The sequence below is a fragment of the Elephas maximus genome, chromosome 5 (assembly GCF_024166365.1).
Source record: "Elephas maximus indicus isolate mEleMax1 chromosome 5, mEleMax1 primary haplotype, whole genome shotgun sequence".
Lineage (NCBI taxonomy): Eukaryota > Metazoa > Chordata > Mammalia > Proboscidea > Elephantidae > Elephas > Elephas maximus.
In genome coordinates, this window is record NC_064823.1 from 165,747,849 (window position 1) to 165,773,179 (window position 25,331).

Sequence of the window (25,331 nt, forward strand, 5' to 3'; positions counted from 1 at the left end):
GGTAATGATGATGATGATGATGGTGATGGTGGTGATGATGATGACAGTGATGATGGTTATGGCGATGGTAATTGTGATGATGATAATGTTAGTGATGATGATGGTGATGGTGGTATTCATGGTAGTGGTGATGATGGTGATGATGACGATGATGTTGATGGGGATGATGATGGTGATAATGGTGATGGTGATGATCATGGTGATGATGATGAAGCTGCCATTTTTTGAGCATTACTGTGGGCCAGGAACTGTACTGACAGATTTCCAAACATTTAATCATTTAATTCTCAAGCAACTCTATGGAGTAGGAACTCTCTCAAACAGACTGTGGCTGTCCCTGTGGACAGGTCATCATCATCACCATCATGTGTTGGCCCTGGTCACAACCTAGACAGCTCCCTGTGACTTATGAATGAGGAAAATGAGCCACAAAAACTAATGCAAGGAGCCAGTGCTGGCCTGTCCTGTGAGATCATTCCAGAATTTCAGCTCAGGCACAACGAAGAATCCAACACCTTCTTTTTCATTGTTTTTCCTGATTGGGTAAACAACATTATAACAATCATGGTGTTATGGATTGAATTGGGTCCCCGCAAAATATGTGTTGATAATTCTAACTCCTGTACCTATAAATATGACCCTGTTTGGTAAAAGAGGATTTCTTTTGTTTTGTTAATGAGATCATACCAGAGTAGAGTGAGTCTAAAACCTAATCACTTCTGAGTTATAAAAAAAGAAAAATAGATACATACAGAAGACAGATGTCAAGAAACTTCTCGGTCTACTGACAAGGAAGGACCTCCCCCTAGAACCATGACTTGAATTCAGACTTCTATCCTCCAGAACTTTGAGAAAGTAAATATTTCCTCCTTAGAGCCACCCACTTGTGGTATTTCTGTTTCAGAAGCACTAGGTAACTAAGTCCTCATATGTCTGTCAGTTTGTCATACTGTGGGGGCTTGTGTGTTGCTGTGATGCTGGAAGCTATGCCGCCAGTATTCAGATACCAGCAGGGTCACCCATGAAGGACAGGTTTCAGCTGAGCTTCCAGACTAAGACAGACTAGGAAGAAGGACCCGGCAGTCTACTTCTGAAAAGCATTAGCCAGTGAAAACCTTATGAATAGCAGCGGAACATTGTCTGATACAGTGATGGAAGATGAGCCCCCCAGGTTGGAAGGCACTCAAAAGATGACGGGGGAAGAGCTGCCTCCTCAAAGTAGAGTCGACCTTAATGACATGGATGGAGTAAAGTTTTCGGGACCTTCATTTGCTGGTGTGGCACGACTCAAAATGAGAAGAAACACAGCAAGTCCATGAGAGCCAAAATATGATCTTGAGTATATTCCACCTGAATTTAGAGACCATCTGAAGAACAGATTTGACGTATTGAACACTAGTGACTGAAGACCAGACGAGTTGTGGAATGACATAAAGAACATCAACCATGAAGAAAGCAAGAAGTCGCTGAAAAGACAGGAAAGAAAGAAAAGACCAAGATGGATGTCAGAGGAGACCCTGAAACTTGCTCTCAAACATCGAGCAGCTAAAGCAAAAGGACGAATTGATGAAGTAAAAGAACTGAACAGAAGATTTCAAAGGGCGGCTCAGGAAGACAAAGTAAAGTATTATAATGACGTGCAAAGATCAGGAGATGGAAAACCAAAAGGGAAGAACACGCTCGGCGTTTCTCAAGCCGAAAGAATTGAAGAAAAAATTCAAGCCTTGAGTTGCAATAGTGAAGGATTCCATGGGGAAAATATTAAACCACGCAGGAAGCATCAAAAGAAGATGGAAGGAATACACACAGTCATTATACCAAAAAGAATTAGTCGATGTTCAACCATTTCAAGAGGTGGCATATCATCTTGAACAAGTGGTACTGAAGGAAGAAGTCAAAGCCGCTCTGAAGGCATTGGCGAAAAACAAGGCTCCAGGAATTGATGGAATATCAATTGAGATCTTTCAACAAACAGATGCAGCGCTGGAGGTGCTCACTCGTCTATGCCAAGAAATATGGAAGAGAGCTTCCTGGCCAACTGACTGGAAGAGATCCATATTTGTGCCTATTCCCCAGAAAGGTGATCCAACTGAATGTGGAAATTATAGAACAATATCATTAATATCACACGCAAGTAAAATTTTGCTGAAGATCATTCGAAAACAGCTGCAGCAGTATATTGACAGGGAACTGCCAGAAATTCAGGCTGGTTTCAGAAGAGGACGTGGAACCAGGGATATCATTGCTGATGTCAGATGGATCCTGGCTGAAAGCAGAGAATACCAGAAGGATGTTTACCTGTGTTTTATTGACTATGCAAAGGCATTTGACTGTGTGGATCATAACAATTTATGGATAACACTGCGATGAATGGGAATTCCAGAACACTTAATTGTGCTCATGAGGAACCTTTACATAGATCAAGAGGCAGTTGTTTGGACAGAACAAGGGGATACTGATGGGTTTAAAGTCAGGAAAGGTGTGCGTCAGGGTTGTATCCTTTCACCATACATATTCAATCTGTATGCTGAGCAAATAATCCAAGAAGCTGGACTATATGAAGAAGAACAGGGCATCAGGATTGGAGGAAGACTCATTAACAAACTGTGTTATGCAGATGACACCACCTTGCTTGCTGAAAGTGAAGAGGACTTGAAGCACTTACTAATGAAGATCAAAGACCACAGCCTTCAGTATGGATTACACCTCAACATAAAGAAAACAAAAATCCTCACTACCGGACCAGCGAGCAATATGATGATAAACAGAGAAAAGATTGAAGTTGTCAAGGATTTCATTTTACTTGGATCCAGAATCGACGTCCATGGAAGCAGCAGTTAAGAAATCAAAAGACGCATTGCCTTGGGTAAATCTGCTGCAAAGGACCTCTTCAAAGTGTTGAAGAGCAAGGATGTCACCTTGAAGACTTAGGTGTGCCTGACCCAAGCCATGGTGTTTTCAGTCGCCTCATATCCATGTGAAAGCTGAACAATGAATAAGGAAGACCGAAGAAGAATTGATGCCTTTGAATTGTGGTGTTGGCGAAGAATATTGAATATACCACGGACTGCCAAAAGAGCGAACAAATCTGTCTTGGAAGAAGTGCAGCCAGAATGCTCCTTAGAGGCGAGGATGGCAAGACTGCATCTTATATACTTTGGACATGTTGTCAGGAGAGATCAGTCCCTGGAGAAGGACATCATGCTTGGCAGAGTACAGGGTCAGTGGAAAAGAGGAAGACCCTCCACGAGGTGGATTGACACAGTGGCTGCAACAATGAGCGCAAGCATAACAACGATTGTAAGGATGGTGCGGGACCGGGCATTGCTTCGTTCTGTTGTGCATAGGGTCGCTGTGAGTCAGAACCAACTCGATGGCACGTAACAACAACAGGTAACTAAGACACACAGGATTAAAAATAAAGCGTAAAAATCACCAGATGTGGACCAGGGTGAGGAGGACGATTTCCCACGGGAAGGCAGGGTCTCTGCCCTGCTCCAGCTGCTCAGTGTCTTTCCTTCTTTGCTCCCTGGCGCCTTGTCACCTCCTGACTTTCAGGCCCTTAGGTTATTTCCAGGTTTTCAATGCTATCAGCAATTCAAATAGTGCTACACTCAACATCTTTAGGCATATGGCCTTTTCCTTTTGGGAATTATTTCTTTAGAATAAATTCCCAGGAAGCATATTACTGAGCCTGGGGTAGGGATACTGTCACGGTTTGAATTCTGTCCCCCCCCCCCCAAAATATGTATTAATTTGATTAGGCCATGCTTCCCAGTACTCAGTGGTTGTCCTCCATTTTGTGATTGTAATTTTATGTTAAAAGGATTAGGGTGGGATTGTAACACCACCCTCACTCAGGTCACCTCCCTGATCCAAGGTAAAGGGAGTTTCCCTGGGGTGTAGCCTGCATCACCTTTTATCTCTCAAGATAAAATGAAAAGGAAGCAAGCAGAGTTGGGGACCTCATACCACCAAGAAAGCAGCACCAGGAGCACAGTGCGTCCTTTGGATATGGGGTCTTCGTACCTGAGAAGCTCCTTGACTATGGGAAGATTGAGGACAAGGACCTTCCTCCAGAGCCGACAGAGAAAGAAAGCCTTTCCCTGGATCTGACACCTTGAATTTGGACTTGTAACCTCCTAAAAAACTGTGAGAAAATAAATTTCTCTTTGTAAAAGCCATCCACTTTTGGTATTTCTGTTATGGCAGCACTAAATGACTGAGATACTTGTATGGCTTTTTAAGTCAGCACAATCCATTTGAAATTAGACATTTAAACTAAAGGAACACACTTGCTCAGGGAGGCTTGTTTTTTATTGAGGGGAAGTTCGCATCACATAAACTTAGCCATTTAGTGCGTTCCCAATGTAGTGCAAAAAGCAGCTTTCTGTAGTCCGAAAATATGTTTACCACCCTGAAAGGAGACCCCACAACCATTAACAGTCTCCCAACCCCCATTCCCCACACCTGGGTGGCCTTTCCCCATTCTCCCCTGCTGCCCACCCCCATGCACACACCTAGATGGCTCTGTGTGGAGGGGTCTCTGCAGCAGTAGGGACTTCCCTGGGGTGGAGCACATGCAGCCTCCTCCTTCAGATCAGATATTTCCTAATTCTTCCACTTACAGGTCTGTCCTGAGCACCTGCTGTATACCAGGCTCTGTTCAAGGCCCGGGACACACACGGCAGTGAACAAAATGGAACCAGCTCCTGCCCTCATGGGCTCAGAGAGCAATAAACAAGAAAATTGGGAAAACAGGAATGTGAGAGATGGTAAAGGCCACAGCAAAAACCAAGGAAGCGAGGGGGGCGTGGTGAGGATGCTAAGTGGCCAGGGGAGGGCTTACCAGGGCTGACCTCTGGGCTAGACCTTGGGGGTGCGTGCATGGTGGGGTGCATGAGCTCTGTGTGCCCAGATGCCAATGACCCACATAACTCACCTGCTCCTCCTCAGGTGTGGCTTAGTCTCCTGGGGCTGCCATAACAAACACCTCAGAGTGGATGGCATGTGAGAGCATGAATTTATTCCCTCACACTTCTGAGGGCTGGGAATCTGATGTCGAAGTGCTGGCAGGGCCACACTCTGGAGCTGTAGGGACAGGGCCTCCCGGATCTCTTCCAGCTCCTGGTGTTGCCAGCGATCCTTGGCTTGTGGCCGCATCACTCTCTGCCTCTGTCTCCGCGTGGCCCTCTCCCTTTGTGTGTCCCCTGCATGTGTGTCTCTGTGTTTCTTTTCCTCTTTTATATAATCACCAGTCATATAGGGTTAGGTCCCACCCCAGTCCAGTGCAAACTCCTTTTTATCTTGGTTACATCTGCAAAGATCCAGTTTCCAAACAAGGTCAATGACATTCCGGGTGGATATGGATTTGGGGGAACACAATGTGAGGGCACGCTCCCTGATCCCCAGAGCACCATTTCCTCATCTGCACTGGAGTGATGTCCTGCTCAAGGCGGCTGGAGAAGCCCGTCCTCCCTGCAGCCACCTGCTCTCTGGGGGAGCTCCTGGAAAGTGGTCAGAATGTGTCTCTCCTGGGGGTTTTGTGTGTGGGAGGTTTGGGGTTCAGGGACTGACCATCGCCCCACCCTGTGTGACTTTGGACAAGTCCAGTTCAGGGCCCAAGTTTCCTAATGCAGATGGGCCTGTTTTGGAACACTGACTCTGCCTTCCACTCAAGCTCTGCGCCTGTTCCTCATTGTAGCCCTGGGTGGTATCACTGCCAAAGGGTCTGACTAAGCAAGAGGGAACGTAGGTGCGTGCGTTGTCGGCACCCAGAGGGCCACCATCCACGGCACGGGCTGCTACTACGGGCCTCATTTGAAGGGCTCTGGCTTTGACACCTGTGGATTTTGAGGGTGGTCTGTCCAGCTGTCCAGAGAGAAGGTTTGGGGTCCCCCAGAGGAATGTGGGTGACAGAGCAGCCAAGTGCTCATCAGGGCCCCCATCCCCTGGACAGGTGGGCTCAGAGGCCTGGGGAGGGGCCACCAGCACCATGCTGGCCCAGGGTGACCAGGGATGTGCTCATCAGGGGGGCCGGGGGTGACCACTAGCTTTTGTGAAGTCTAAGAGCTGGTTTCTCACTGTGCAGCCCTCAGAATCCCATAAGGGTGATGGGAACTCCCTGGCCCCATAATATGCCCTCTGTGCTTGGAGCTCTAGGGTGAGGCCTGGGGTCCTGCATTTGAAATGTGCTGCTGGGTGACTGAGGCAGACTGAGGTCTGCAGGCCACGTAGGTGGTGCACTCCAGGTGTGGCCCACGGACTGCACCCCAGCCCACCTGGGATTTGTTGGAAAGGCAGGTCCGATTCTAGGGATAGGCCAGAACGTGGGTTGTCACAGGCCTCCAGGTGATTCTCAAACAGCCCAGGTTGGAGAAGTGCCAGTCAGAGTCTTGCTAATGGCAAGCATTCCGCACATGGAGGGAGGACTTAGCACACCTGTGTTTGAGTGTCCCAGGCGGGTGAAGCCAGCCTCTGTTGATGGCTCCTCTCCTCCCTAGAGTCCCAAGTGATGGTGGCTGATGTGGTGGCAGCAGAGAGAACAGAGGCCTGCGCCACTGGTTAGCACACGGAGCTCTCCCCGCGCCAACGGCAGGACCTGACCCCTGCCCGAGAGGAAGAATGTCGAAGAAAGGCCGGAGCAAGGGAGAGAAGCCCGAGGTGGAGCCAGATGCCATGCAGACGGCGAACGAGGAGCTTCGGGCCCGGCTGACCAGCCTCCAGATTGAGTTCCAGCAGGAAAAGAGCAAGGTGGGTGCAGCAGGGCTGGTCCTCATGGGGTAGGGGTGGGAGCTGTGCACACTGGGCCTCCGTCTACCCCCTGTTGGGGGGCGTGGCCGGGCATTAGCCTCTCTGGGCCTACGTTTACCCCTTGTTGAGACAGGACTGCCCTCACTTGTGTAGAGACCGCCCAAGGTGAGACCTGGCCCCCACGTGTCCACTACCTGCTGGATGGGAATGATGGCAGGTGTATGCCCCAGGGTTTGGAACAGAGCCGTAGGGGGTGACCACAGCTCATTACAGAGCTGGGGTTGGTTCTCTCCTGGGGGCACAAGTGGTCTAGGTCCAGCTGCTGGGGTGGGTTAGACACCCAGAGGTGCCCCCAGCCCCTGGAGCAGTGCGGGGTGGGGGTTACTCAGGCAGCTGCAGCCAGTGTCCCTGTCCCCTGAAGACCTAGATGGACAGCAGCTAGAGGGCAGGACAGGGGTCTGGGTGCAGGGACACCTGAGCCCCTGCCCCTTCCCCACTCAGGGGACACAGTCGGGCGTTTTTTGTTTTTCATTGAATCTAGTTTTTCATTTTCCTGTTATTTTTAAAAACCACACACATTTTATTTAAATAAGAGCAAATGGATTTGTAGAAAAATATAAAACAATAGTGGGAGGATTCTGGGTGAGGCTGGGAGGTCAGAGCCGTGGGCGCAGTGGGAGGGGATGGCATCTGGGGGCCCCGAGGGTGCCAGGGTGTGGAGGCAGTGGGCTGAAGGGGACAGGGCTTGCTGACCTACCCCTGACCTCACCCTGACCCACCCCTGACCTTGTCCCAACCCCTGACCCTGTCCTTGACCCCAGCATTGATCCCACCCCTGGCCCCAGAATCTGACCCCTGACCTCAGCATTGACCCCTGACCTCATCTCTGCCCCTGCCCTGGACCCTAATCCTTCCCCTCCCCATGCTTTTCTCCTTCCTCTCCTCCATAGCTCACCACGCCCCTGACCTTACCCTGACCTAGATGCCTGCCTCTGCCCCTGCCTTTGTCCCCGTCCTCTGCCCCTGCCTTTGTCCCCGTCCTCTGCCCCCACCCCTGATGCTGCCCTTCTCTGCCCCTTGGTCCTGACCTGTCCCCTGATGCTGAACCCTGACCTGACTCTGACCCCGTCGCTGACCCCACCATTGACCCCATCCCTAACCCTGACCTTAGTTATGCCCTGCCCGATGTTGCGCCTGGACCCCGGCCCCAGACCTCAGCCCCACCCCTGACCCCGACCCCGCCCCCGCCGTAATCTCACCCGTCACCCTGACAGCCCCAGGCCCAGCCCCCTCAGCATGACCCCGCTCCTGACCCACTCCCCGTCTCATCCCACCGCAGGTGGGCAAGCTGCGCGAGCGGCTTCAGGAGGTCCGGCTGGAGCGCGAGCAGGAGCAGCGGCGGCACACGGCCTTCCTGTCGGAGCTGCGCGCCAAGCTGCACGAGGACAAGACGCGCGAGCTGCAGGCGCTGCGCGAGGCGCTGATCCGACAGCACGAGCAGGAGGCGGCGCGCGCCGCCAAGATCAAGGAGGGCGAGCTGCAGCGGCTGCAGGCCACGCTGACCCTGCTGCGGGACGGCGCGGCCGACAAGGTCAAGACGGCGCTGCTGGCCGAGGCGCGTGAGGAGGCGCGCAGGGCCTTCGACGGCGAGCGTCTGCGGCTGCAGCAGGAGATCCTGGAGCTCAAGGCGGCGCGCCGGCAGGCGGAGGAGGCGCTCAGCACCTGCGTGCAGGCCGACAAGGCCAAGGCGGCTGACCTGCGCGCCGCCTACCAGGCGCACCAGGACGAGGTGCAGCGCACCAAGCGCGAGAGCGAGCGGGACATCCGCCGGCTGGTACGCACGCCTGCGCCGCGCCCCTGCCTGTCCTCTCTCCACGCCCGTCTTTCCTTTTCTCTCCATCCCCAAGCGCCCTTCTTTCCTTTGCGCAGCAAACGCGAGGTTCCGAGGACCTGCGCACTCAGTGTGGGCAGAAGGCTTTGGGGTGCCGGTCTCCTTACTAGGCGTGCCATCCCTGACGGACCTCTGAACCGCCCAGAGCGCAGGTTCCTCATCTGTAATGTGAGGTTAGCGGATGATGGGCAGGTTGTCTCAAGGGAAGCCTGTAGAGCGCGTCAGAGCGCTGGACGTTTGCTCACTCATTTCGTTAATAAACTACAAGCTGACTCACACCCCAGGGGAGGTGTGGCGGGGGAAGGGGGGCAGCCCGCACTCCTGCTGCAGCAAGGAGCGAAAAACCACACATTGCAGACGATCATGTCAGAAGGCCAAAATTCCCAAGGTGTGGGGAGGTGCCCTTCTTAGGGAGCTGACAACCACCAGCCCCTTTCCTCCCTGGGGGCGTTGGCTGATGCTGGCATGGGCTGAGAACTGGGGTCCCCAAGCAAAGTGACTTTGCAGGGGCTTGGATAAGTCAGCAGACCTTTTTGCCTTCTCTCAGGGTTGGCATTAAAGATTGAAAACGAAGAATATTACTATGTTCTGGGTTCTGGAGTTCGTGGGGTTGCCATGAGTCCGAGCTGACTAGATGGCAGCTGGTTTGGGTATTTTGGGGTTGGTGTGGGAGGCCATTGAGTGGGGCTGGAAAGGCAAAGGGCAGGGTCTGGGACAGACACACAGCCAGACATTTGTCAGACCCTGAACCTGTGGTCTGAACCTGTGTGGTACAGCAGGCTGCAAAGCTAAGATTGTCAGAGAGGATTAAACAACAACTGTGGTGTTCACAAGAGATACGCCTTAATTATGAGGACACAGATTGAAAGTAAAAGTATGGAAAATGATACGCCACACAAACAGTAATCAAAAGAAATCTGGTCTGACTGTGTTAATGTCAAAGTAGACTTTAAGAAGAAATATTGAAAACATACAGGAACTTTTTATTTTTTTTTATAATAAAAGGGTGGATTCAACAGGAATGCACTTAATAAAAAAACTTCAAAATGCATAAAAATTACAAAACTAAAAAGAGAAACAGACAAACCTGTATTATAGGTAGATTTAACACAGGTAACACAGTGATAGAAGCAGCAGAAAAAAGTAGGATATAAAACCTGAAACAACACAACCAAGTCGAACCAAACTGATAGAATACCGTGTTCCAGCAGCTGCAGAATAGCGTTTTTTTCAGGGGCACATGGAATGCTTATCAAAACAGACCAGCGGCCTGGCCATTCAGCAGCTCACAGAAATTTCAAGAAGGTTAATACCACACAGAGTAAGCTTTTTGGCCAGAATGGAATTAAACTGTTGTTGTTGTCAGGTGCCGTCCAGTTGGCTCTGACTCATAGCGACCTGTGTACAACAGAAAGAAACACTGCCTGGTCCTGCGCCATCCTCACAACCGTTGCTATGCTGGAGCCTGTTGTTGTATCCACTGTGTCAGTCCATCTCGTTAAGGGTCTTCCTCTTTTTCTCTGACCCTCTCCTTTACCAAGCATCATGTCCTTCTCCAGGGACCGAACCCTCCTGACAACATGTCCAAAGTATGAGAGACATAGTCTCACCATCTTTGCTTCCAAGGAGCATTCTGGTTGTACTTTTTCCAAGACAGATTTGTTCGTTCTTCTGGAAGCCCCCCACACATCTGTCACTTTGTTGTACTTTGGGGGCTTGTGTGTTGCTATGATGTTGGAAGCTATGCCACCGGTTTTCAAATACCAGCAGGGTCACCCATGGTGGACAGGTTTCAGTGAGCTTCTAGACTAATACAGACTAGGAGGAAGGACCTGGCAGTCTACTTCTGAAAAAAAATTGGCCAGTGAAAATCTTATGGAATTAAACTAGAAATCAATAAAAGAACAAACTAGAAAATCCTCCAGTGTTTGGAAATTAAGCGCACGTATAAATTTTTTTTTTATCTAAATAACCCATCTGCCAAAGAAGTAATAATAATGGAAATATTATGGGTTGAATGATAATGGAGGTACGCCATTTCAAAGTTTGTAGGTTGTAATTGAATCAGTCCTTAGAGAAAAATGTATTTTAGGGGAAAAGAAGAAGAAATGCTGAAAATCAAACATCTAAGCTTTCATCTCAAGAAGAAAGAAAAAGAGCAAACTAAATCCCAGTAAATGGAATGAAGAAAATAATAGTAGAAATCATGGAAGTAAATAAAGAAAATAAAAAATTTAGAAGTTAATTAAAACTGGTAAATCCTAGCAAGACTGAAGGAGCCCTGGTGGTGTAGTGGTTAAGGCACTTGGCTGCTAACTGAAAGACTGGCATTTCAAACCCACCAGCGGCTCCATGGGAGAAAGATAGGACGGTGCCTCTGCGACGACTCACAGCCCTGGAAGCTGTATGGGCAGCTCTGCCCTACAGGGTTGCTGGTTTGGCCATCTGGGCAGCTCTGCCCTTACAGGGTTGCTGTTTTGGCCATCTGGGCAGCTCTGCCCTACAGGGTTGCTGGTTTGGCCATCTGGGCAGCTCTGCCCTACAGGGTTGCTGGTTTGGCCATCTGGGCAGCTCTGCCCTACAGGGTTGCTGGTTTGGTCATCTGGGCAGCTCTGCCCTACAGGGTTGCTGGTTTGGCCATCTGGTGCTGCTGTAACAGAAATACCGCAAGTGGCTGGTTTTAACAAACTGGTTTATTCTCCACCAATCTTCCCCTGGACTAGGAGCTTCTCTGTGTAGGGACTCCAGGTCCAAAGGACACGTTTTGCTCCTGGTGCTGCTTTCTTGGTGGTATGAGACACCCTGTCTCTCTGCTTGCTCCTCTTTTATATCCCATAAGAAACTGGCTGAAGACACAATCCAATCCCATAGATTGAGTCCTGCCTCATCAACACAACTGCCGCCTATCCCCCCTAATTAATAGCATTTTGTTGTTGTCGTGTGCCGTTGGGTGAGTTCTGACTCGTAGCTACCCTATAGGGCAGAATGGAACTGCCCCACAGGGTTTCCAAGGAGCAGCTGGTGGCTTTGAACTGCTGACCTTTAGGTTAGCAGCTGAGCTGAGCTTTTAGCCACCAGGGCTCCATTAACATCATAGAGGCAGAATTTACAACACATAGGAAAATCACATCAGATGACAATTACACAATACCAGGAATCATGGCCCAGCCAAATTGATTCACACATTTTTGGGGGACACAGTTCAATCCATGACAGTTGCTATGAGTCAGAATTGACTCAATGGCAGTGGGTTTAGTTAGCAAGACTGATAAAGGGGAAAAGAGACTCTGTAAGTTACCAAATGAAAAAATGTAAAAGTGGAAATACCACAGCTCCTGCAGACATTAAAAAGACAGTAAGAGTACATTATAAACAGTATATGTCAATAAACCTGACATTTTGATGAAACGGACATATCCCTTGAACAAGCATGTAATGGACTGAATTGTGTCCCCCCAAAATATGTGTCAACTTGGTTAAGCCATGTGCGGTTCTCCTCCATTTTGTGATTTTCCTATGTGTTATAAATCATAGTCTCTGCCTGTGGTTAAAAGGATTAGGGTAGCACTCTTGCTCAGGTCACCTCCCTGATCCAATGTACAGGGAGCTTCCCTGGGGTGTGACCTGTACCACCTTTTATCTCACAAGAGATCAAAGGGAAGGGAAGCAAGCAGAGAGTAGGGGACTTCATACCACCAAGAGAGCAGCGTCAGGAGCAGAGCACGTCCTTTGGACCTGAGGTTCCTGAGCTGAGAAGCTCCCAGACCAAGGGAAGACTGATGACAGGAACCTTCCCCCAGAGCCGACAGAGAGAAGGCCTTCCCCTGGAGCCAGCACCCTGAATTTGGACTCCTAGCCTACTGGACTGTGAGAGAATAAACTTCTTTTCGTTAAAGCCATCCATTTGTGGTATTTCTGTTATAGCAGCACTAGATGGCCAAGACAAAGCACAACTTAGCAAAACTGACACTAGAAGAAAAAAAATCTGAGTAGTCTTACAGCTTTTAAAGAAATTGATTCTGTAATTAATACTTTTCCCACAAGAAAAGCCCAGACTCAGGTAGCTTCACAGGTAAATTCTTCCAAATATTTAAGGAAGAAAAAAACTAATTCTACACAGACTCTTCCAGAAAATAGTGATGGATTAGAAGACTTAGTGTAGATAACAGTTTTTCCACAGTTGATCTATGGATTTGTGAGTCAGCTTGGCTGGGCCATGATTCTCAGTGGTTTGGCAGTTATGTATTATGTAGATTGTCAGTTATGTAATGATGTTGTTTATCCTCCATTTTGTGATACAGTGTAATCATCTCCATCATGTGATCTGATGTGATCAGCCAATCAGCTGTTAGGGGTGTTTCCTTGGGGGTGTGGCTTGCATTCAATACATATCGATGCTCTGGCAAAGCTCGGTGGATTTTGCTCTCTCTGGATCCTGCATCCAGCTTGTCATCATCTGACCTTCAGTTCTTGGGACTTGAGCCAGCAGACTGCCATCTGACCTGCCGATCTTGAGTTCATCAGTCCCTGCAGCTATGTGAGTCAGGAGAAGCCTCCAGCCTGATGCCTGACCCATGGACTTGGGACTTGACAGCCTCTACAATCACGTGAGCCATTTCTTTGGGATAAATCTCTCTGTTTCCCTCTCTCTCTGTGTCTATATATCTCATATACATATGCTTCACTGGTTTTGATTCGCTAGAGAACCCAGCCTAATACATTTGGTACCAACACAGGTTCTAGAGAAAGAAAATTATAAGGATGAGTTTTCTAAATGGGTTCTCAAGTCTGGTTAGTCTTAAAGATGTTGATGACTCTGCTTCCATTAGTAAAAAGGGCACTGCTAATCCATGGTATGAGGGGGCAATAGAAATATGCAAAATATCACCATTAATAGGTCTAGTATTGGGGAGAGTCAAGACCCTGGGTAATAGCATGTTTGTTACTTTTCTATAATTCTGTCAGAGTGAGAAGTTATTAGGAAGCTGGTTGGTTGGTTGGTCCTACTTTAGCTAGACAAAGTGGTGAAAGAAAGAGATGGGCTCAGGGTTTCAGAATCACAGCTAAAGTGCCACATAAATGACCTCAAAGTTGCCACTTGTGCTCTGAAAGAAAGCCTTATTTCTTGTAGTAACAGAGCTGATATTGCTGAAAACCAAACACAGAGTCTTATCATCAAAAAAACCAAACCAAAACAAAACCAAACCAAACCCACTGCCGTTGAGTTGATTCCGACTCATAGCGACCCTATAGGACAGAGTAGAACTGCCCTATAGAGTTCCCAAGGAGTGCCTGGTGGATTTGAACTGCCAACCTCTTGGTTAGCAGCTGTAGCATTTAACCACTACACCACCAGAGTTTCCAGTCTTATCATAGGATTGGCTAAATTTCAATGCCAACTGAATTCCCAAACTTGAACGTGCCTGAAGTAAAAGTGAGGACATTGACTGGGAAGAAATGGGATCCTGAAGCTTGGGATGGGGACATATGGGCAGATGATGAGGAAGCTGGAGACACTGAGCCCCTAAATTCTATTTAATTACTCCTGCAAACATAACCCTCTTACTTCCTCTTCCACCTGAAGAGATCACTCCATCTTTTTCTGCTAAGCCACCCCTCCACCACCATCTGATGAGATTAACCCAGCCCTGTCTAAAGAGCCTTTGTCCAAGTCATCAGTGGGGAGGTGTCTGAGTCATTGCCTGGGGCATCGCCTAAGGCAGATAAGTTTTTGTAACACATATCCACCACCCATTTTAGATTCTAGATGTATAGACTAGACTTAAGTCCCAGTGAGCCAAAAAAGGTAAATTACAAAGTGTGACCCAGGAGTAGTACGCTACACTAAAAAAAAAAAAAAAGATGGCTTGACTTTTCTAATATGTACAAACAAAAACCTGGGGAATATGTGTGGGGATGGCTATCAAGGATGTGGGGTAATGGTGCAAGGAACATAAAGTTGAATCAGTCTGAGTTTATTGATATGGGCCCTCTAAGCACAGATTCTTCATTGTTTCAGCTTGAGAGGTTAGGAAAGGATCTCATAGTTTATTTGGTTGGTTCGCCGAAGCATGGATTATGTGGCGGCCTACGCTAGATCAAGCTGAAGTTCCAGATCTGGTTTGGTATACTGTAGAAGGTATCCAAAAGCTTAAGGAAATTGGCATGTTACAGTGGATTTATCAGATTAGATCCACACATGGAGTGTCCAGAGGACACACCTTTTACCACAAAAGTGAAGAACAAATTTGTGAAGGGAGCCCCAGCATCCTTGAAGACTGCTGTGATTTTATGTAAGCCAGATTTGACAGCGGGGACTGCCCTAACTGAATTAAGATACCTAAGTACAGTGGGGTTGATTGGACCCAATGGTGGTAGGGGCCAAGCAGTTGGACTCAGTCAACAAGACAAGGTGGATGTGGTTATCGTAATGGACAGGAGAGTCAAAACAGTCATTAGAATAGTCTGACTCATATGGACTTATAGAATCAACTACTTAGTCATGGTGTCCCTAGGCATGAAATAGATGGAAAATTACTTAATATTTACTTGATATATACAGGTGGAAAAATTCTAGGCCAAGTGAATGGCAATCTGACTCAAATCGCCAGAATAGAGTCACAGCCCCTCAATCAATTCCCAGGCTTGAGCAAGTTCACAGACTCACAACTCCTTGAAGAAGGACCCCACTACACTGCCAAAAATTTATACTGTTAATCTTTCTCCCAGCCTTCCCCAAAGAGACCTACAGCGTTTTACAAGAGTGACTAGTCATTGGGAAAAGGAAATAATCAGACTTTTCTGGGATTAGTGGATACTGGCTCTGAACTGACACTAGTTCCAGGAGACCGAAAACGTCACTGTGGCCTACCAGTAGGAGTGGGGGTACATGGAGGTCAGGTTATTATTGGCATCTTAGCTCATGTCCATCTTACAGTGGGTCCCTGAACTCATCCTGTAGTGTTTTCCTCAGTTCCAGAATGCATAATTGGAATAGATATACTCAGCAACTGGCAGAACCCCCGTGGTGGATCTCTGAGAAGTGGAGTAAGGGCTATTATGGTAGGAAAATCCAAGTGGAAGCCATTAGAAGTGCTCCTACCTAGGAAAATAGTAAACCAAAGGTAACACCACATTCCTGGAAGGAATGCAGAGGTTACTGCCACCATCAAAGACTTGAAGGAAGCAGGGTGGTGATTCCCACCACATCCCATTCAACTCACCTATTTGGCCTGTGAAAAAAACAGATGGATCTTGGAGAATAACAGTGGATTATCGAAAACTTGACCAAGTGGTGACTCCAGTTGCAGCTGCTGTTCCAGATGGGGTTCCATTGCTTGAGCACATTAGTACCTCTCCTGGTACCTGGCGGGCAGCTATTGAGGGGGCCAGTACCTTCTTCACAAAGTCCTCAGTTTCAAATGACCACCTGAAGCAATTTTCCTTCAACTGGCAAGGTCAGAAATACACCTTCACTGTGCTACCTCAGAAGTGTATCAACTCTCCAGCCCTATGTCTTAATTTAGTCTGCAGGGGACCTTGATCACCTTTCCCTTCCACAAAACATCACACTGGTCCATTACATTGATGACATTATTCTGACTGGACCTAAAAGGAAGACGTGTCAGTGACTCTGGACTTACTGGTAAAACAGTTGTGTGCTAGAGAGTGGGAAATTAATCTGACAAAAATTCAGGAACCTTCCACCTCAGTGAAATTTCTAGGGGACCAGTGGTGTTGATATATTCCTTCTAAAGTGAAGGATAACTTATTGCATCTGGTCCCTCCCACAACTAAAAAAGAGGCACAACGCCTAGTGGACCTCTTTGGATTTCGGAGGCAGCATATCCCTCATTCGGGTGTGCTACTCCAGCCTATTTATCAAGTGACTCAAAAAGCTGCTAGTTTTGAGGGAAACCCAGAATAAGAAAAGGCTCTGCAACAGGTTCAGGCTGCGACACAAGCCACTCTGCCCCTTGGGCCATATGATCTGGCTGATCCAATGGTACTTGAAGTGTCAGTGGCAGGTAGAGATGCTGTTTGGAGTCTTTTGTTGTTGTTAGGTGCTGTGGAGTCGCTTCTGACTCATAGTGACCCTGTGTACAATAGAACTAAGCACTGCCCAGTCCTGCGCCATCTCATGATCACTGTTATACTTAAGCCCATTGTTGCAGCCACCGTGTTAGTCCATCTCATTGAGGGTCTTCCTCTTTTTCACTGACCCTCTACTTTACCAAGCCTGGTGTCCTTTTCCAGGTACTGATCCCTCCTGATAACATGTCCAAAGTATGTGAGACTTTGGAGTCTTTGGCAGGCCCCTATTGATGAATCACAGTGCAGACCCTTAGGATTTTGGAGTAAAGCTCTGCCATCGTCTTCAGATAATGACTTTCCTCTTGAGAAACAGCTTTTGACTTTTTACTGGACCTTAGTAGAGACTGAACGTGCAACCATGGACCACCAAGTCACCTTGCAACCTGACCTGCCCATCATGAACTAGGTGTTGTCAGACCCACAGAGTCATAAAGTTGGATGTGCACAGCAGCATTCCATCATTAATTGGAAGTGGTGTATATGAGATCGGGCCTGAGCAGGACCTGAAGGCACAAGTAAGTTGCATGAGGAAGTGGTCCAAATGCCGTTGGTCTCCATTCCTGTCACACTGGCTTCCATCTCCCAGTCTGCACCTTTGTCCTCATGGGGAGTTCTTTATGATTATCTGATTGAGGAAGAGAAAACTCATGCCTGGTTTGCAGGTGGTTCTGTGCAATATGTAGGCAGCACTCAAATGTGGACAGTGGCAGCATTAACTCCAGCCCCCTTCTGGGACCTTCCTGAATGATGGTGGTGAAGGGAAATCCTCCCAGTGAGCAGAACTTCAAGAAGTGCACCTGGTTGTTCACTTTTCTAGGAAGGAGAAATGGCCAGGTGTGTGATTGTATACTGGTTCATGGGCTGTGGCCAGTGGTTTGGCTGGACGGCCAGGGAGTTGGAAGGAACATGATTGGAAAATTGGAGAAGGAGGTTTGGGGAAGAGGGATGTGGATAGACCTTTTTAATGGGCCAAAGAAATGAAGATATTTGTGTCTTGTGAATTCTCACCAGGGGGTTTCCTCAGCAGAGTAGGATTTTAACAATCAAATGGGTAGGATGACACATTCTGTGGAAACCAGTTATCTTCTTTCCCCAGCCACTCCTGTCTTTGTCCAGTGGGCTCAGGAACAAAGTGGCCATGGTGGTAGGGATGGAAATTATGTGTGGGCTCAGCCACATGGACTTCCACTCACCAAGGCTGACTTGGCTACAGCCACTGCTGAGCACTCAGTCTACCAGCAGCTGGCACCAACACTGAGTTCCCAGTATGGTAGCGGTCCTTGAGGTGATCAGCCAGCCCCTGGCAGGTTGATTACATTGGACCACTTCCATCATGGACAAGGCAGCATTTTGTTTCCACTGGAATAGACACTTACTCTGGATAGGGGTTTGCCTTTCATGCACACAACGCTTCTGCCAAAAGTGCCACTCGTGGACTTACACAATGCCTTATCCTCCACCATCACGGTATCCCACACAGCATCAGCTTGGGTCAGGAACTCACTTCACAGCAAATGAAGCGTGACAGTGGGCCCAAGATCGTGGCATTCACTGGTCTTACCATGTTCCCCATCATCTTGAAGTAGCTGGCTTGATAAAACGGAGGAATGGCCTTCTAAAGACACAACTACAGTGCCAGCTAGGTGGCAATACCTTGCAGGGTTGGTGCTCAGGTGACTGTATATGCTCTAAACTAGCATCCAATATAGAGTGTTGTTGCTCCCATAGCCAGGAATCATGGGTCCAGTAACCAAGGAGTGGAAATGGGTGTGGGCACCACTCCCTATTACTCCTAGTGACCCACTCATGTTACCACAATTTCATGGGTCAGAGTCGCTTGCCACAGATAGCCAATTCCTGAGATAGGGGTGAGGTGAGTAGCAAGAGCTTTATTATGTACCAATACACAGGAGACAGAGGGGAATGATCTCCTCCAAAGCCTGTCTCCCCCAAATGGAGACTGGCTGAAAACTTTTTAGGGCAAAATCATGGGTTTCAAGAACTTGTGGAATGTCATTTTTTCTTAGGATGGTTTTGGTGATCATAGTTCCAAGGTATTATCACATCTTCCCAGGGGGTAACTGGCCTCCTGGGGTGGTTTTGATGGTCATGGTCCCAAGGTGTTATCTCATCTGCCAGAGGGTGACTGGTCTCCTGGGGTAGTGTTGGTGGTCATAAGACTTTCTTAGATCATATCATATGTTTTCTACAGTCTGAAACGGACATTAGTCATTAGTAAAAATTTAAGAAGGAAAAAGGAACTGAGCAGGCAAGAATAAGTTTAGAAGAGAAGAAAATGGCGTATGTCCTGTTCATGTCATGGCCCAGCAGCCTGTTCTACTCACAAAATTTTGCTTCATTTCCCATGACCCTATGTTCTGCGTGTCTTTCAGTCTTAGTTCCAAATGGAGAAATGTTCCCAACTGAAGACACGACATGGATTCCGTTCAACGGGAAGTTAATGCTACTTGGCCACTTGGGACTCTTCATCCCTCTGGAGCAACAGGGAAAGAAGGGAGTTACTATATTGACTGGGTGATTGATCCTGGTCACCAAGGGGAAATCAGATTGATATTACATAATGGAGGTAAAGAAGAGTACGTCTAGAATGTCTCTTAGGGTGTCTCTTAGTACTACCATGCCCTGTGATTAAGTCAATGGAAAACTACAGCAGCTCAATTCCTACATGACTACTAATGGCCCAGACCCTTCAGGAATGAAGGTTTCAGTCACCCTACCAGGCAAAGAACCACGACCAGCTGAATATTTGCTGAGGGCAAAGAGAATATGGAATGGATGGTGGAAGTAGTAGTTCTAAATACCAGTTATGACTACGTGACTAGTTGTAGAGAGAGGACTGTAAATGTTTGTTTTCTTCACTTATAAAACATAAGATATAAATGAAGCTGGTGCGTATAGGGTCGCTATGAGTTGGAATTGACTCAATGGCAATGGGTTTTTGGTTTTGGTGTGTTTTTGGTTCTACACATGTTGCATCATATTAGGTAAAAGTTGTTGTGAGGTGCCATCGAGTTGGTTCTGACTCATAGCGACCCTATGTGCAACAGAATGAAACGCTGCCCATCCCGCACCGTTCTCATAATCATTGGTATGCTTGAGCCCATTGTTGCAGCCACTGTGTCAATCCATCTTGTTGAGGGTCTTCCTCTTTTTCGCTGACCCTCTGTTTTACCAACCATGGTGTCCTTCTCCAGGGACTGATCTCTCTTGATAACAAGTCCAAAGTATGTGGGACAAAGTCTCATCATTATTGCTTCTAAGGAGCGTTCTGACTGTACTTCTTCCAAGACAGATTTGTTTGTTCTTTTGGCAGTCCATGGCGTATTCAATATTCTTCTCCAACCAATAATTCAAAGGCATCAATTCTTCAGTCTTATTCATCATCCAGCTTTCACATGCATATGAGGGCATTGAAAACACCATGGGTTGGCTCAGGTGCACCTTAGTCTTCAGGGTGACATCTTTGCTTTCTAACACTTTAAAGAGGCCATTTTGCAGCAGATTTGCCCAATGCACTGTGTCCTTTGATTTCCGAGGGTGTTGATTGTGGATCCAGGTAAAATGAAATCCTTGACAATTTCAATCTTTTCTCCATTCATCATGATGTTGCTTATTGGTCCGGTTGTGAGGATTTTGGTTTTCTTTATGTTGAAGTGTAATCCATACTGAAGGCTGTGGTCTTTTATCTACATTAATAAGTGCTGTAAGTCCTCTTCAGTTTCTGCAGGGAAGGTTGTGTCATCTGCATATCACAGGTTGTTAATGAGCCTTCCTTCAAGCTTAACGCTGCCTCTTCTTCCTATAATCCAGCCTCTTGGATTATTTGCTCAGCATACAGATTGAATAAATATGGTGAAAGGAAACAACCCTGACACACACCTTTCCTGAGTTTAAACCACGCAGTATCCCCTTGTTCTGTTTGAACGACTTCTTCTTGGTCTACGTACAGGTTCCTCATGAGCACAATTAAGTGTTCTGAAATTCCCATTCCTTGCAATGTTACCCATAATTTGTTATGATCCGCACAATTGGATGCCTTTGCGTAGTCAGTGAGGCACAGGTAAACATCTTTCTGGGATTCTCTCCTTTCAGCCAGGATCCATCTGACATCAGCAGTGATATTCCTGGTTCCATGTTCTCTTCTGAATCCAGCTTGGATTTCTGGCAGTTCCCTGCTGATGTACTACTACAGCCACTTTTGAGTGATCTTCGGCAGAATTTCGCTTTTGTGCGCTGTACAATAATTTCCACATTTGGTTGAATCACTTAGGCACAAGCATGACTCTGTAATTGTCTTTGTTTAGAGATTGTGTGTGGTTTAATGAGATGTGTACGGTGCCACGTTGACAAGGGGTGGATTGTGATGGTTAGGATTGTGTGTCAACTTGGCTGGGCCGTGATTCTCAGTGTGTTGGCAGTTATGTAATGATGTAATTATCTTCCATTTTGTGATATAATATAATCACCTCCATGATGTGATCTGATGTGATCAGGCAATCAGTTATAAGGGGCATTTACTCAGGGGTATGACCTGTATCTAATCTGTATGGCCTTCTGGCAAAGCTCCTTGGCTTTTGCTCACTCTGGATCTTGCATCTAGCTTATCACCATCTATCCTCTGCATCTTGGGACTTGAGCCTTCAGCTTGCCATATTGCCTGCCGATCTTGAGACTCGTCAGCCCCTGCAGCTGTGTTAGTCAGGAGAAGCCTCCAGCCTGATGCCTGACCCACGGTCTTGGGACTTGCGAGCCTCTACAATTCCATGAGCAATTTCCTTGACATAAATCTCTTTCTGTACATACGTAAGCATATATATGTGTATGTGTACACACACACACACACACACACACACACACACATGTTTATATACTTGTCACTGCTTTTTCACTTCTCTAGGGAACCCAGCCTAAGACCAGATTCAGTGCTAGCAGCCTCTATCACAATCCTAGCAGGCTGTTTTGTAGTCATGTGCTGTGTGCTTGTGGTGTCTGTGTGTGTACGATTTGTACTGTGTGTATGTGATGTGTGTGTGGTGTTTGCACGTGTGTGTGGCGTGCAGTATGTTTGCATGCGTGCATGTGTGTGTGGGCTCAGTGTATGTGTGTGATGTGTGGCTTGTGTTTTGTATAGTATATAATGCATGTGTGTGTCTGCATGGTGTGTGTGCATGTAATGTGTGTATTGTGTGTGCAGTGTGTGTGGTGTGTATGTGTGCTTTGTATGTGGTGTGTGTATACGTGTGATGTAGTACATGTGCGTGCCTGCATGCGTATGTGTGCAATGTATGTATTGTGTGTGGCGTGTGTGCATGTGGTGTATGTATATGTGTGTGGTGTGTATGTGCAGGCTGTGTGTCATATGTGTAGTGTGTGTGTATGGAGTATGTTTGTGTGCGTGGTGTATGGGTGGGTGGTGTGTGTAGTGTGTGTGGTGTGTGTGGTGTGGTATATGTGTGGTGTGTGTGGTGTGTGGGTGTGGTGTGTGATGTATGTGTGGCGTGCATGGTATGGTATGTGTGGTGTGTGGTGTGGTATGTGTGGTGTGTGTGCGTGTGTGTGGTGTGTGGCGTGTGTGGTGTGGGGGTGGTGTGTGTGGTGTGTGTGTGGTTTGTGTGGTGTGTGTGTGGTTTGTGTGGTGTGTAGTGTGTGGTGTGGTGTGTGGGTGGTGTGTGGTGTGCATGGCATGGTGTGTGGTGTGTGCGTGGTATGTGTGGTGTGGTGTGTGTGGTGTGCAAGTGGTATGTGTGCGGTGTGCGTGTGGTGTGGTGTGGGTGTGGTGTGTGTGTGGTATGGTGTGTGTGTGGTGTGCATGGTGTGGCATGTGGTGTGTGGTATGTGTGGCGTGTGCGTGGCGTGTGGTGTATATGTGTGGCGTGTGGTGTATATGTGTGGTGTGGTGTGTGTGCAATGTGTGTGTGGTGTGTGTGGGTTGTGTGTGGTGTGTGGTGTGTGTGTGGTATGGTGTGTGTGATATGTGTATGTGTGGTGTGTATGTATGGTGTGGTATGTGTGGTATGTGTGGTGTGTGTGTGGTATGTGTGGTGTGTATGTATGGTGTGTGGTGTGTATGCCATGTGTGTGGTGTGGTGTGTGTGTGCTATGTGTGTGGTGTACGTGGTGTGTGCGGTGTGGCGTGTGTGTGCTATGTGTGTGGTGTGGTATGCGGTGTGGTGTGTGTGTGGTGTGTATGTGTGGTGTGTGTGTATGGTGTGCGGTGTGTATGTATGGTGTGCGGTGTGTATGCTATGTGTGGGGTGTGTGTATGCTATGTGTGTGGTGTGTGTGTGCTATGTGTGTGGTGTGTGTGTGTGCTATGTGTGTGGTGTGGTATGCGGTGTGGTGTGTGTGTGCTATGTGTGTGGTGTGGTACGTGGTGTGGTGTGCAGTGTGGTGTGTGTGTGCTATGTGTGCGGTGTGGTACGTAGTGAGGTATGCAGTGTGGTGTGTGTGTGCTATGTGTGCGGTGTGGTGTTTGTGTGCTATGTGTGTGGTGTGGTACGTGGTGTGGTGTGCAGTGTGTGTGTGTGCTATGTGTGCGGTGTGGTGTTTGTGTGCTATGTGTGTGGTGTGGTACGTAGTGTGGTATGCAGTGTGGTGTGTGTGTGCTATGTGTGCGGTGTGGTGTTTGTGTGCTATGTGTTTAGTGTGGTATGTGGTGTGTGTGTGTGCTATGTGTGCGGTGTGGTGTGTGTGTGCTATGTGTGTGGTGTGGTATGTGGTGTGTGTGGTGTGGTATGTGGTGTGTGTGGTGTGGTGTGTGTGTGCTATGTGTGTGGTGTGGTAAGTGGTGTGTGTGTGTGCTATGTGTGCGGTGTGGTGTGTGTGTGTGCTATGTGTGTGGTGTGGTGTGTGTGTGCTATGTGTGTGGTGTGGTATGTGGTGTGTGTGGTGTGGTGTGTGTGTGCTATGTGTGCGGTGTGGTGTGTGTGTGCTATGTGTGTGGTGTGGTACGTGGTATGGTGTGCGGTGTGGCGTGTGTGTGCTATGTGTGTGGTGTGGTACGTGGTGTGGTATGCGGTGTGCTGTGTGTGTGCTTTGTGTGTGGTGTGGTACGTGGTGTGGTGTGCGGTGTGGTGTGTGTGTGCTATGTGTGTGGTGTGGTGTGTGTGTGGTGTGTGTGTTCTGGGGAGAAATCGTCCTGTAAGAGGAAGACGTGGCTTTGGAGATGGCCTGCTCTGGAGTGAGTCCAGACCCCAGTGCCTGTTAGCTGTGTGGCCCTGGGCCAGTTTCTTGCTGCCTCATCTATAAATCAGGGGTAATTACGTATCTGCCCCAGGGTTGTAAGGATTAAGTGAGCTGCAGCACCTGGGAAGAGCTTATACTTTCTGTAATAAATGTGTAAAATATGCCCCCCTGGCATAGGAAGCTTTTATATTTAAGGGAAATAAAATGAGGGAACACCAGTGCATTACACAAGAGGCTGCTTGGCCTGAATTTAAAATACACTGAAAAGTCAGTGTCTGAAGGCTGTTTCCGTTCTGGTGCAAAACGCATGTCCCCAGCGCAGTATTCTCGGTTGTGTGTGGTTTTCACTCACAAGGACCCACTTAGGCGAGAGCAATGGAGCAATGTCCTGTGATCCCATTTTGATAAACGTCCCTCTGCAGGCAAGTCCGTTGCCCGTGGCAACATGTCTGGAAAGCATCCCTGTTGCATTTCCTTCTCGGCTGGATTGGATTAGCAGAGCAAGAGGGCTTTCAGACTCCCTCTTACACATTATACCCACCTCTGAAATCAGTCCAGAAGAAAGGGCAGTCACGATCAACAGCCAGTGGTTTCTGGACTTGTTCCCCTGGGTCGGTCCTGTGTCCCCTCCAGGGGCTCTAGGGGAGGACCCGTCCTTGTCTCTCCCAGTGTCTGTTGGCTCCAGGCATCCCTGGGCTCGTGGCCGCATCGCTCCAGTCTGCTCCGTCTTCACGTGGCCGCCACCTCTGCGTCTGTGTCGCTCTGTGTCTCTTACAGGGACGTGTGTCTTTGGATTTGGGCCCCACACTAATCTAGAATGATCTCTTAAATTAATCACATCTGCAGAGACCCTGTCTTCTAAATCAGGCTGCACGCAGGTCCAGGGGTTTGGAACGTGGACAGAGTATTTTGTGGACCACCGTTCAGCCCACGACAGCATCCATTCAGTCATTCATCCACTCAGTGTTTGAATGCCTATAGGAGACGGCGTCTTAGGAGGGCCCTCCTGTGTGCCAAGCGACTGTCAGAATTCAAGCTAACATTTATTGAGTGCCTACTGTGTACTGGGGCACTTCCCACGTGTTAATGCCATCAGTCCTCACAGCAACCCTGTGGTTAGGCCCTAGCACCATCTCCATTTCACAGGTGAGAAAACCAAGGCACAGGGAGAAAGCAGGGAACTCAGACCAGGGTTATGGAGCAGACCCCAGCCCCCGTCCCTAGGGCCCGCTCCTCTTGGGGGCCCGTCTCTTTCATTCCATCCTAACAGCCCCCTTGCAGTGGATATTCCTGTCTCCCTGCTTCACACTTGGGGACCAGAGGTGTGGGGAGGTCGGGTGACCTCCCAAAGGGGCCTCCATGTGTGCCCTGTTGGTTACTATCAAAT

At 48.1% G+C, this 25,331-nt stretch overlaps 1 protein-coding gene across 9 annotated transcripts in view; it reads left to right on the forward strand.

The window, feature by feature from the left end:
- JAKMIP1 (janus kinase and microtubule interacting protein 1) overlaps nt 1-25,331 on the forward strand; it is a 164,096-nt gene that overhangs the window by 57,518 nt on the left and 81,247 nt on the right. For all 9 annotated transcript variants that reach the window (XM_049886791.1, XM_049886798.1, XM_049886799.1 and 6 more), the window contains 2 exons: nt 6,504-6,753; nt 8,093-8,587. In XM_049886791.1, coding sequence (XP_049742748.1) covers nt 6,625-6,753; nt 8,093-8,587 — 624 coding nt within the window. In that variant the 5' untranslated portion in view covers nt 6,504-6,624. The remainder of the gene's footprint in view (nt 1-6,503; nt 6,754-8,092; nt 8,588-25,331) is intronic.